Source organism: Pseudoliparis swirei, chromosome 12 (genome assembly GCF_029220125.1).
Source record: "Pseudoliparis swirei isolate HS2019 ecotype Mariana Trench chromosome 12, NWPU_hadal_v1, whole genome shotgun sequence".
Classification (NCBI taxonomy): Eukaryota; Metazoa; Chordata; class Actinopteri; order Perciformes; family Liparidae; genus Pseudoliparis; species Pseudoliparis swirei.
This window is the reverse complement of record NC_079399.1, coordinates 17,380,735-17,394,994: the sequence shown is the minus strand read 5'-3', so window position 1 is coordinate 17,394,994 and position 14,260 is coordinate 17,380,735. Positions and strand designations below refer to the sequence as shown.

Genomic DNA, 14,260 nt, shown 5'->3' with positions numbered 1-14,260 from the left:
CGACCCAGAGAAAGTTTGGGTCAAAACACATCAAAACGTTGTTTTTAAATGTGTAAAATCACCCACACCTCATCAGTCACCTCCCTGACGTCGATCTCTGAGTTGAGTATTATCCAAAGGTTTCTGTGAATAACTCGCTAAGTGTACGCTACTCCCAATGGTTAGTTAAAGTTTAAAAAAACATCTTTGTGGGAAAGACCTGCAGACCTCAAAGAGTATCATCAGAGAACCGGAATGAAATGAAAGCAAATACAGAATATTTATAGAAACCTTTCAAGCTCCAGACCGACACAAATGTCCACCAACAATGTGAGGTATGCGCTGTCTCTCCATAATCAACGGGCCGTGTGCATAAACAACAGATGTCATCGATGTAACGTCATGAGTTGAGCTGCGGTACTCCCCCAGATGTTCTCATTATATCCGTTGTCGTTATAATCCCTAAATTGCGAGACAAAATGAACCAATGGATCAATATCCACATCTTTTTTTAAATGTATGTAATTTGCCTCCGAGGAAATCTCATAATTATTTTCTTCTTTTTAATCACCATCTGAAATTCGCGGAAATCGAAACAGCTGCAAAAGAAAAGATGGACTGAGAAAATACGAAATTCTTGAAGTTTGTGTGGTGATGGATGGCTTCCAAAGTTTTCATTGACGTGCAAAAGTATAATAGCTCAAAGTATTCATGTCTGCTCTGAAAAGAGCTCATTGCAGAAGGCGAGATGTGGGACATATAATCTGGATCTCTGGATATATATATAATCTAAAAATAGTTTATGTGCCTTAGTGTATTGCCCATTTATATTTATACATTTGATTTGGTTCTATTTTAATTAATCCTTTCTCTTTTTACCTGCGGAAGTCTTTTTTTTTCTCCGTTCTTTCTTCGCCCTCAGTATTTAAAATGTTCTGCTTACTGTATGGAGATGTAATCAGAGAGTGCAGCTGCAACAGAGTCCCGTTCTGACCAACTGCTGTGTCGTACCTCCACCCCACTCACTCAAATTAAATTGTGGTGTCGCAGGAAGCGATGAATCAAACAGCGGGGAGCAAACGCTGTCCATTAAAAGCTAAACCCGCCAACGTTAGATCTTTTGTCTCTTTGGTGTTTTCCGTTACCGCGGCGTCGCAGACCCTCCGGGTTGGTGTGCTGACGTGCTCTTTATCAACCGCCGAGCGCTGACGTCAAGGAAGTTAGAAAAGGTTTTCAAACAATTACCTCTCAGTGGCTATTAAAGGCACCAATGTGTGAAATTACCCAGCACCGCTTTAAGTCTGATTGTCCCTCCGTACTAAAAATAAACAAGAGAACTTTCCAGCATTTCCCCCGGGAGTTCAATCCTCTCAAACGGGATTTGTGCCATTTAACTTCCAACCTATCTGCAAAAATGATGCCATCTCACTTTTTGGGATGCTTTTTCAACATCTACACCTGTTTTTGCACTGAATCTATAGATTTATCTACATTTGTATCATTTCTCAGATGTGATAATAGATAAATGTGATGACGGTTGAACGCAGGAGCCTTTGACGTTTGCTCTGGAAGGATTTGTTTAGCACTGAAAAGAGCACTGGATACATTATATGATTACATATTAGAAAAGGGTAAAATACCACAATCAAGAGTTTAATCCAATGCAACATGCGGCTCTCCTTAAGCCCAAATCTTACTTTGACCTAAATGCTAATGTCACATGCTCACAAGGACAATGCTAACACGAGGCAGGCGTTATTTTTTGTATATGCCGGTTCTGATTTTCACCTGGCGGTGGCGCTAGAGGGGAAGTCAAAGGGATCACCGGAGGGATTAGGATTCATCCGGAGGGGAGCTCCAACGGCCGCGCCACATTTCATGGCAAATTGGCAATCCATTTAACGTCCGTCAATGAATTTCACTCAAACGCACAAATGTCGGCCTCACGCTGTCAGAGTCAGAGGACCGTCAAAGTCAGTCGGGTCCATCGTCTGGGAGCGTTTCATTTCATGGCAATACATCCAATTTTTGTGGAGGTATCTCAGTCTGGTCCAAAGTGGCGGTGGACAGATCAACCCTGTATGAATGACTTCAGTCAAATATCAACAGAAGGGCGCCTCAGGATTTGGGTTGTAGATTAAAAAGAGCTAAATGCTGCTACAATATGTGACCGCCTGATCTCCTGGAGCTTTATTTAACAGCCAACATGAACAATGGTGATCTATTTAGTGGTTGGGGCAAAAAAAAGTTAATTTCCATCTCCTGTCCGAACACACAATAAATAATCTAGTGAGTAATCTAGTAATCTCCTTTGCTGTCGTCATCTGTCGCGGTTTTCTGCTGAATTAGCGCGCCACCGACTGCTTATCCCCATGAACCCACTTCTAATGATCCCGTGGATGGAACGAGCATTCATTCGTCTTTTCTTGAGATGCTGTGAACATTTTGCGATACATTTGTCTCATGACAGTAAAACCGACCGTAACTCTTCGATCACAATTGTTATGTTTAGATTTTTTTTCAAGGAATGCTTTTACAAGATTTATTTAACCCTTGTGTTGCCTTCGGGTCATTTTGACCCGATTCAATATTTAACCCTCCTGTCGCCTTCGGGTCAATTTGACCCGATTCAATGTTTAATGTCGGTGTTCTTTCGGGAGTCAACAAACAAACATAAAGTACCTCACACTTAAACTTGGAAAACAATATTAATTCTAATAATTTTCTGGAGATTTTAATAGCTGGGGTCATATTGACCTCAAGGGTAAAATATGTTAGTAAATATAAAGGTAACAGGAGGGTTAAACATTGAATCGGGTCATATTGACCCGAAGGCGACAGGAGGGTGAAACATTGAATCGGGTCAAATTGACCCGAAGGCAACACAAGGGTTAAACCAAGACTCTTGTCAAGGCTTCTCCCGCCCAGATGAGGGGCTCCCTTCAGGTCTAGAGCAGCTCCCTGCGGCCTACGAGACCTCTGGTCCTCTGGTGAACATGGGACTCGGCTCAGAGCGGTCAGAAGATTGGCGGTTCGATCCCTCCAGAGTTAGATGGAGGTGGGGCGGGAGGCACCTTGCACGGTAGCCATCAGTGTGTGAATGGGTGAATGAAAGGCAGTGTGGAAGCGCCTCGAGTAAAGTCCATCTAGCATTTACTGAGTAAAGTAAACACTGGTCACACCTGCAATGTGTGTGTTGGTGGTCAAATATAAAATTCCGCACGACACGCTACCAGTCCCAGCTGTGGAGACACTGGTACAGCTCTTTATTTATAAAGCATGTGTAGTTCTTTGTTTGTATTTGATTATATTTTTATGTTTTGTACTATCTGGACCTTGATTCTGTCATAAAAGTTTGATTGAAATTATTATTTTTTATTTTATTTTGGAAGTCACTGAATATCAACAGACATTTCTTAGTTCCAAACGATCCCAATTTTCACATAAAACGAGTTCTAATTTTTTACAGCTGGCAATCACCATAACGCCGTGCGCATCCCAGCGTCACCATCAACATAACGTCGCCTCACTTGTGAATCTGTTTCTTATGATTTGTGTTGTTGTTGCAGAATATAAACCATTTCAAGTAGCGAGTGGGAAACGGCTCCATAATCACAAGAAATGGAACATATAATTAGGCGGTGAATTATTGTGATTATGTGATGCTAATGCAGCTGAGTATGCAAAATGTAATAAAATACACAGTTATTAAGTATTTAACCTGAATATTCAGCCGGTAAACGAAGCATTTACTTCCAATTTTAATCAAATAAGCATTGAAACAACCTTTTTGTGACTCCTCGCGTCACCGATGCTCGGATCCCAGTTTGAGCCGCGAAAGTTCTTAAATTGCACGGTTCACTTGTTATATTATTATTATTATTTAGCTTCACCAGCAGGATAATTACCATAAACCTGGCGCAGTCGCTTCAGAGGATTTGGGTCTCGCTCGCTGTCGCATCAGGCGGAAGAACAGCCGCCTTGCAGATAAAACGCAAGTTACGTACGTAACCGTGGTTCAATGAATCCTTGCTAAGCCCCGCCTCTGGCGGTCAGGAAGGATAAAAAAGAACACACATGTAAATGTCGAGTCAAATGAAGCTCTGCCGCCACCCGTAGGATGATCAAGCTGTGTTGTAAATGTGCACGCACACAAAGCAACACCCAATCCGCCCTGAATGTAAGTTTCATAACTGTGTGTGTGTGTGTGTGTGTGTGTGTGTGTGTGTGTGTGTGTGTGTGTGTGTGTGTGTGTGTGTGTGTGTGTGTGTGTGTGTGTGTGTGTGTGTGTGTGTGTGTGTGTGTGTGTGTGTGTGTGTGTGTGTGTTTCCATGCTTCTCTTTGTCTTTTGATATAGCCACATGCCATCTGGTGGAGTTATTTTATTACGAGGAGGAGAAGGTGTCATCCCCGAATGAATGTGCGTGCGGCGTTGTCTGTTTTTAGTTTTTTTTGCAGTTTGTCGTGAACACATTTCCTCTTTTCTCCGACAGGAAGTGGGACACGCGCATAAACAAGTGCATAAAAAAACACGTAGAATCCGAAATGTCGGGACAGCTCACGTAGAAACACGACACCTTTTTAGGTTTACAACATTGGTGGAGATGGAATAGAGCTTAATTTCCCATCATGCACTCTTCTTGGTGTCTTGCCCGTCTGTTCTTCCGGTGCTCCTACAACCACGACTCCCATTTGTTGGACAGTTGACGTCCTTGTGAATCTTCACACGTTGATTCTTTGTTGCTGCTTCTTCCAGGTGCTGACCGAGGAAGGTTTCGGCGCCATCACAACAGAAATAGCCGACGGCCGGCTTTTCTACTACGCCGAGGATTACCACCAGCAGTACCTGAGTAAGGACCCAGGTGGATACTGCAGCCTGGACGGGACAGGAGTCTCCTGTCCGATAGGGATCAAGGCTTAGGCAGCCATCGGCGTCTGCAAGGATGTAGCGATGGAGATAATGAATGCACTTCGGATCATCGGTCTGATATTTGAACTCTTTTATTTGCGCCCGTGAATGCGATGATGTCGGTATCTCCCACGTGTCTCATGAACCGCAGCGTAGACGCCGTCTTCTCGGCTCTTTTGCCGTTTGTCGACTGCACCAGTGCCTCAAAATATTCGTGACTGACGTGCGTCGTAGGGCGTCACTTAAGCGAAGGCTTCACACAAAGTACGCTCCCTGACACATGCGGGGCAATCTCATATGTTAGATATGTCCAAATATGTGTAATCGAATGAAATGTAGTGAAAGAAATCAGTCAGACTGCAAGAAAATCCTCAACTAAAAAACAACATTGCAACATTATTTAACAATCAAGCGTTTGACACTACAGTCTTTAATGTTTTGTTTATATATCGCTAAATTACTTCGACAAAAGGAATCTAACAAAGTGTGACTCCACAATTCCCTACATATATATACTGTATATAATACACATATAGCGTGTCGAGGAATAAAACATATTAAAAGCTTTCAAATTCAGAACTCTAGTTTATTTTTCTCTTTCCAGAGGGCTGTTTAAATCAAACCATACGAGAGGAATCGAGCAACGTGCACGCTTTAGGTGTTAGGATAATATATCTATATATGGTCTTCTTTCCAAACTAAATGTGCAGCAGACTCGGGGAACGGCACACTTGTTCAAAACTGTCCGTGTTTGTTCTTTGGTGGTTGTGATTTTGGAGGAGCTCCAGTCCTTCCTCTGATCGTTGCCTGGAGTAGCGTTCCAGTCCTCGACTCATCCGCCGCCGCTGTTCCTCCGCGTGCCTTTGTGTTGGGTACAGTGGGCTATATGTGTTCGCTCGGCGCAGCACACAAACACACCGGCGCACCAGCAGGAGGAGAGTGCTTTCGGCGCCAGGCCCCTCAAAAGCTTGGCATCACCGACACAGCGGAGGCAAGAGAAGGAAAGGATCGTCTCTTTAGAAAATGGCAGAGCGCCACCTTGGATCCGGCTCCTTTTGGATCGCCTCCACGATGCAGACTGAGGGACCTGACTGGCTTTTCCGAGCCAAATCCGACTGCTATTTTTGGAATGAAGCTGACGAAAGCTGAAAAGTGCGAATATTCAGTGTTCATTACGTTTGTCCATTTGAGTAAAATGTCAAAAGAGAAATTATTGTCAAGGTGGGAAAAAAGCCTCAGCACTAATACCACTTTTTAATAAAGAAAAAACATCCTCCACTAAATCATCTTGGATCAATTCTATGATGAATGTGAGCACGAGGCAGTGTACCCATCATATGAGGATGACACCAGCTGGACTGGATCCCAGTTTTAATAAAAGCGTGATGTTGGCTCAATATACATCAGTGTGACCTCACACACCCTTCGTCTTGTCACTGAGCCCTGTGATCGGTTCAAGTTTAAACAATATGGTTTCAAATTAGTTTCTGGAAAACTTGCCAGCTTTATTTTATGAAAGTGCGTCACATTTTCTTGGAGAAAAAAACCCAATGAACCACTGATTTTCTCAATTTATGATAATGTATCATTTGTCCAAAAAAATAATAATCAGCTTTGTTATCAGAATAAGTTTAGCACATATTTCTACCTGCAAGTATAGTAATTATCTTGTAATAACTTAAATATGCTCATTGCACCGAGCACGACAAAGTACTGGAACTTGACATCAATATCATGTATAATAGTTATTTTATTCATTATCGCTTTACTTATACCTTGATCCGATAGCTCGCAGACTCTTAGAACATTATATATTTTGTACTTAGTTAAAGGACATCTATAACCATTAATAGGTTATTAAAAAAAAATGTTGTTGTTGTTTTCATCACCTTAGAATGGACAGTTTGTAACCACATCAGGAGGGGCTCCTCTTCAAAGAGCCAGCTGCTATGCTCCTACGGAAGCCTAGGAGGGACAAACCAAACGCTCTTCTGTGTTTACTCATCGGCCACCGTAGACCTCCTACACGCCTGGCACACAGGAGTAGTTTTAGTTGATTGCAATCTGTAACCTCCTCTCTACATGCTGCAAAATCCCACACGTTCAATTTACACATTTATTATTGGATAAGTCTTCAGAAATAACCCCGTGAGGTGTACCATTTCGTTTTCGAGAGGCTCTTCGTGGTGTGTGGTGTGTCCGTGCCAACACGCTGGTATTGTAGAAGGCTTCATCTGCTCCCAGAATGCAACACGGCCAAGAGAAAAGATATGTGCTGCATGAAAAGACCAGAATAATCTGGCCAATGTGGGTACATCTCTGGCCAACTGGTTATCCAATAGGACAACAATGTGACCGGAATGTGTGACCGGTGAACATATTATCGAGGAAATTGTTGGACATTTGTATATATACTATTGTTTGTAAACCCCCGCCTTACTTTACATGAAGAGCACATATCCGAGATGACCATCTATATTTCATTTCATACAGACTTCCCTGAATCTGTGGACATAACGCGTGCTTATGCTGCCACCATGCGGTGTGTTTAAGGTATGACACATGGCTCGAACCCAGCGAGGTAAATAAAAACAACAGGATTTGAGGCTTTTGCTTGAGAGAAAAAGGATATAAATCATACCCCCGCACTCAAAGAAATGGTTCGATGACACAAGAATGACATACTACAAATACACTTCTGACATTGGTCTCAACAAAACAAACAAACAATTTAACAACAATTTCATGATTTCTATCCATTGTTGGCTGAATTATTCCTTGATGACAACGGGCCTGATCTGGTATCTTATGTATCATATGTTTACATTTTAAAATATCCAAAAAAGATAATTTCTTAGTACAAACGCGTGTAAAAACTCAGTGTGTACTTTATTCCCCTATTAGTACAATAAAGCATAGGATACAAAGGCGACAATATAAACAAAGTTGTAACAAAATGCAGGCAGTAACATAATAGATACCCAACAGAGTTTATGATTTGTATGTACAGTATACAATAATAGACTGTAGTGTATGCAGGGTGTATTCCTGGTCCGATGTGAGGTTTTGGGGTAGGGATGTCTATGTGTACAGATTGTAAAGCACTCTGAGACAAATTTGTAATTTGTGAAATTGGGCTCTACAAATAAACTGAATTGAATTGAATTGAATTGTAAACCGTCTCTATAACACATTAAGCGATTCTCACGCGCGATATTTTGAATGGTTTTACCGGAAGTGCGCTGGACACTTGCTCTGGTGCAAAAGTACATGTGTGCGCTCTAATACCTCCTCGATTAACACGAGAATGAATGACATATTTTAGCTTGAGTTCATCTGCATCCAGAGGGAGTTGTTTTATTGCGACGCGTGTTGTGACGGATGGGAAGACGATGCCCGGTAACCGTAGCAACAGTAAACTTATCTCAACTCGGCTCGACCCAAGACGGAAGGTAACCAACGCTATCTAGGTTAACTCACTCACTAACTAACTCACTCACACACTCACTCACTAACTAACGTTAACTAACTGAATGCTGGTTTCAACTAACGTTAAATGTCACTTGTCGCCGTTTCTTGAGATCTTATAACTTACCCGAGGGGAGGGTGTTCAATTCGTTTCGTTATTCATTATAAACTGTCAGTTGAAAAGTGTAGGGTTTATTTATTTTAAGCCAACGTACGCAAAATGTGTAGATTTGTGAATGTAGTCTGGTGTTATGGTGAACTTGGAGGGTTGAGTTTTTAATGCAACTGTAGGTAGCCATACTTTTTACATGTGAGAATGAAGATTAACTAATATTCAAGTCACAAAGCATTTGTTTCTTAAACATGGTTAAACCTTAAATAAAGCCACTTTAAACATTGCTTTTTTATATATGAATGTATACCGAGTTCAATATTTTAGTATTACATTTTAGTTACCGTCTTAAATTCAGTGGTTCAAGCTTTTCAACTCTTTAACCAAGCTAGCTGCAGTTGTTTATGGGTTCATTGGCTGATACTTGGTTAGCATTAGCATGCTAATGTGCCTTGCTATTTGTAAATTACTTCCACGAATAACGTATTTTTTTATTGTCCGTTCTTTTATATTGTATTATTAAATACGTGCCATAAATCTTTTTTTTCCGCACAAATATTCGACTAGATGGGGAGTCACTACAGGGAGGAAAAAGGTGGCAGTTATGCTAATCCTTAAAGGACACGAGGAAGAAATCGAGGTCGACCATTTTAGTTTGTGGAAACAGATTTAAGCTCTTTATTCAAAATCTGATGTCGCTAGTTGGTCGGCACCTCTTTGAGGAAGTCTAGAAACTTCTTAAAAACCTTGGTTACTGAAACTGCAAGAGGTTTCAAAAGTTTAAAAGTTTCAATCTTTTGAAAACATGTTTAAGGTAGCTATATATTTTGCCATTTCAAATATCACCACAAAGGTAAAGGTAACTCGTTTAAAAATCTAAATCACTAAAGTTTTGCTTGAAAATGAAGATTTTACAAGAGGCTGAACTATTGGAGTTTTAAACTTTTTTCAAACACTTATGTTGTTGATAGCAGCTCAACTAGTGATCTCAATATTGCCGTAAAATGTTAGTTTCAGCTTTTCAGGAAGACTAAAAAAAAAAGAACCCTATATGGAAAATATCAAGTGAGTTGAAGAAAAGGCTAGCAAGGACAAGAGACCGTAGTTCTCTAACCTCTAGCTTAATTTTAAGTATAAATACAGGCAGATTGGTTTATAAATGTCAGACTTGCATATATTTACACATTTGTTCCACATTTTAGAGTGAGTGTTCAATGCAAATAAATACAATTAAGAATTTTTATTCTCACTGTGACATAATTTAAAACCCCCCACATATTTGTGTTGTATACCTTGCAGCTGCCACAATTCAGATGAAGAAAAACTCAGTGAAAAGAAAGCCAAGTGAGTCTTGCTGAACGATGTCTGCTGAAATACCCATGGAGAGAACGTACCAGAGGACACGCATCGACTCAAGTCGGTCAGTTCAGACTCCTGCACCTGTCTCACCTGCTCCTGAAACCAGTGCGGTGGAGTACCAAGGGGACAGCCTGGTCCCGCTGGCCCTTCAGGACAAACACATGCTGGACAAGACTCCCCCTGACCTCTCCTCTCCGCTGAGCCCTGACGATGCGTCCCCCAGTGGACAACACCTGCCTACCGCCCTTCAGAATGTTAATCTGACTGCGCAACAAGTAAGTGCTACTGTGCAGTATTGCACAAAAGCTCATAGATTAAAGGTCCATCACAAAAGACTTGCTGTTGATAATGTGCCAAGCACATACTTTTTTTTTTAAACGCTGGGTTGTGGTGTCAGTTTCTTCAGAATCAAAATAATTTGCAGGAGAAAAATGTCTAAACTTTGTCCGAGAACGCGACAGAGCACACGTTCTCGTTGCGGACGCCAATGAGTTCAAGTTTGATATTCAGAGCACATCTTTCGCTTCTGCACGGCGCTCTACTTGGCGACGGCTGAGCCGCCGCCTCGCAGCTAACAGCGCTGAAGGCGGCAAAACAGTGTTCCCAGAGCTAACAGCGGCGACCTGAGGGGGAACCAGAGGCTGCCAGGCTACGTAACCACAGCAAAGAGAAGCTTGGGTTACAACACACACAAAGGGAAATGCACTCTCAGGTCGACATTACTCCTGACTGTGATAGTTTTACGTTGCAAATAGTTGTTTGGTGAGAAGAGAATCTCGGGGGTGGAAACCTGAAGTCAACTTTATCGATAAATATAGAAAATTATTTATTCTATACTCTTTCATGCAACCGGACCACTTTTAGTTTTCAGTTGTTTGTCTTGCCACTAGATAGCAGTGCAACATCAGATAATTGTATCCAAGGAAAGTGCCACTGTAACGTGTTGCTTTGTCTTCTGTTGGGTCCGGTTCTTAAGGTGTGTCTGTCAACAGGCTCCACAGCGTCAACATGAGCCGGTTCAGCGGCAAATTGAGCAGATCCACGAGGTCCTACGGCAGCACAGTCGACTGCTGGCGCTCCTGGTAACAGGTCAGTGTGGAGCAGCACACTCTCCTGTATATATATATATATATATCAATGACGAGAGGTTCATGGTTGGTGAGGCACTGACTCCTTTAGTGTCAGATTTACAAATATATAAACCCAAAAGGGGCTTATTCAATTGGCTACTGGTTATTTCATATCTCATCAGCATTCTTCACACAACATACATTATGGTGGCGTCTGGCGCCTCTCTGGCCACAGGGTGTGGCCCGCTGACTTCATGAGCCTCATGCGGCTCTTTAACTAGTTTCATGCGCTGTCAGGAGCTGTCACGCGACATGCGTCCGCATGCGGCAGCATGTTCCCCTACAGCGCACATCACAAGACACGGTGTACCTGTTGGCCGCCTGCGTGAGAGAAGGTGGCCAACTAACTCATGCTCATGAGCCTCATGCGGCCTCAACTAGTTTCATGCGGCTCTTCAGGAGCTGTCACATGACATGCGTCAAAAATGTTTGGCTGGCGCCGTCATTCACTCCCCACAGCTAGATGGCACACTGACCATAAGCCTGGTTGAGTGACGTCAAACGAGCGACGAGAGAATCTTTGGTGTGCCATCATTTGTGTTGTAAACAATTTCCGTCAAGTTACCTCTTGAAATGGCAGGGAAAAAAAGCACAGCCAAACGAAAATATGAAGAAGAACACAGGACGTTTTTGCCAGAGTGGGAGAGTTTATATTTTTTTGTTAAACGTAATGGCAAGCCGATCTGCCTTATATGTCACGCAGCATTAGCGCATTTCAAAGCTTCAAATCTTCAGCGTCACTTCAGCTCACTACTATGGAGGACTCAAAATGACTTAAATAAATAAATAAATGAATGCATGAATAAATACAAGAATAAATAAATAAATGCTTAAATAAATGTATAAATAAATAAATAAATGCTTAAATAAATGTATAAATAAATAAATACAAGAATACATGTATAAATACAGAAATAAATACAGAAATTAATAAATATAAGTTATAACTCAACAGGACATCATTAAATAAATGTATTTCTACATTTCTGTATTTCTTCATTTATCTATATCTCTATTTCTGTGTCCACACGTATTTCTTCATTTATTTATGTGTGACATTTACGTGTCCGTATATTCAAATGAGCTGGGCGGTCCGAACCTCATTGTTGAACAGGATTGGTCAAGTCAGGGACCAAGACAGAAGCAATCGATCCCTAGCACTTGGATCTGTAGACGAACAGCGTTTATTATGCATTCTTGTCTGTACATTCTAAATACTACTGTTGTTGAGTCACGGAATGTAATTTAAGGATGTTTTCAGCCGTGAAGTTAGTAGTTTAAGCATCAAATCTGTGGTCGATTTATCGAGATTCAGCCTAATAAGGATATGCGACGGAGATTTGAGGTCCTGCTCGGACCAGTGAGCTCCGGGCGCTCAGCGCGCTGTGTGGCCGCCGAGAGAAGCCTGATCTCGGCAGGACTTTTTGAAATGCTCCGCTGGCTCTGACGTCTCCGTAGCGGTTAAACATGAGATATAATTAGGTTTTGGAGGATCTAAAGAGCACAACGAGTTTATTATTTCCTAAAAGATAACGTTACGTCAATTTGACTGAGGGTTAAGATTCATAACTTCATATTGTAGCGACCCTGGGTCAGGAAAGCTACGAGACGTTGTATATTTATTATCGTTTATTCGTAGCCTACGCCAAACAGTGAACACCGCAACACATTCTACTCCACTGTAAAGTATTTTACAGTGAATAATGAGTAAATTCATGCGCAAGAACAGTTGATGTGGTGACGTCACAAGACCAGAAAGACCGTCCCAGGTCCACGAGAGTCTGACTCCCAAAACCAGACTCACAAGACCAGATTCCAAGACCAGATCAAAAGAACACGAGTCTGTACTCAGTGTTCTTGGAATTGATAAACGCTGAAGTCAAAAAGCTGTCTAGGCTAACTTCTGCTAACGGTGAGCTGAGCGAGTCAACTTCAGCGTCATGTGCCAGGCAGAAGTAGTAGAGCACAACACACCAGGTGCATCACACTCCTGTGACCAATCATGCTTGAGACAGAGGTTCGGACCGCCCAGCTCATTTGAATATACGGACACGTAAATGTCACACATAAATAAATGAAGAAATACGTGTGGACACATAAATAGAGAAATACATAAATGAAGAAATACAGAAATGCAGAAATATATTTATTTAAAGATGTCTTGTTGATTTATAACTTATATTCATTCATTCCTGTATTTATTTATTTATTTAAGCATTTATTTATTCATTTATACATTTATTTAAGCATTTATTTATTTATTCTTGTATTTATTCATGCATTCATTTATTTATTTATTTATACTTAAGTCATTTTAAGTCCTCCATACACTCCACCCTAACATCGAACAGGAATTTCCAAAGGGACGGAACCATAAGAACAAGTTGGTCGCTTTGAAAAGCCAGGCAGAAAAGCAGGTACAGTTTTTCATCATGTTGGTGTGTGACATTTACAATAAATCTGGCTGATCAGAGGTGTGTGTGTGTGTGTGTGTGTGTGTGCGTGCGTGTGCGCGCGCACACACATGTGTATGATGTGGCTCTTTGCGGTAACACAGTAAAAAATGTGGCTCTTAGTCTCTGACTGGTTGGCCACCCCTGGCGTAGAAGAAGCAGCACCAAGTACCCGTTGGCTCACTAGCGCCCCTTTCAGTGAGGCAGAGTATTATCTGCCTCACCCTGCGCCTTTTCACTGCGGTTTTATTTCCCATCAGCAAAACTAAATATGTCACTTACAAACATTACACTTTAATGGTTAAAGACCTTAGCCAGACTGTGGAAAATCAGGGCAAATAAACATCTGCAAACATTATATTGGCGACATGCAGAGATACGGCAACCCGCACGGGCCAACTGCATCAACCCAGCTTGTGATGGATTGCGCAATCAGAGGTGAGGCTCGACTCGTCGCCTCAACTCTCGTTTCATCCTGTGTTTGAACAGGAAATAGGCAAATTCAGCGATTTTGACTATAAAAATGTTCAAAATTAGTCAAACATAAAGATCAGTGGACAAATATTAATATACATTTGATGTTATCATTTTTTTTTTTTTTACTTGTCATGATGACAGGTGAGGCTCTGCCTCTGTCACCCTGACCGCACGTCCCTGATATATATACATATATATATGTATGTATATATATATATGTATATATATATATATATACACTACCGTTCAAAAGTTTGGGGTCATCCAGACAATTTCGTGTCTTCCATGAAAACTCACTTTTATTTCTCAAATGAATTGAAAATTGAATAGAACATATAGTCAAGACATTGACAAGGTTAGAAATAATGATTAA

The 14,260-nt window shown here is 41.4% G+C and overlaps 1 protein-coding gene across 2 annotated transcripts in view; it reads left to right on the top strand.

Annotated features, from left to right (window-relative positions):
• Positions 1-5,467, top strand: part of msraa (methionine sulfoxide reductase Aa) — a 30,583-nt gene extending 25,116 nt beyond the window's left edge. For both annotated transcript variants that reach the window (XM_056427963.1, XM_056427964.1), the window contains exon 6: positions 4,736-5,467. In XM_056427963.1, the coding sequence (XP_056283938.1) occupies positions 4,736-4,900 (165 nt within the window). In that variant the 3' untranslated portion in view covers positions 4,901-5,467. The remainder of the gene's footprint in view (positions 1-4,735) is intronic.
• The last annotated feature ends 8,793 nt before the right edge of the window (positions 5,468-14,260 follow it).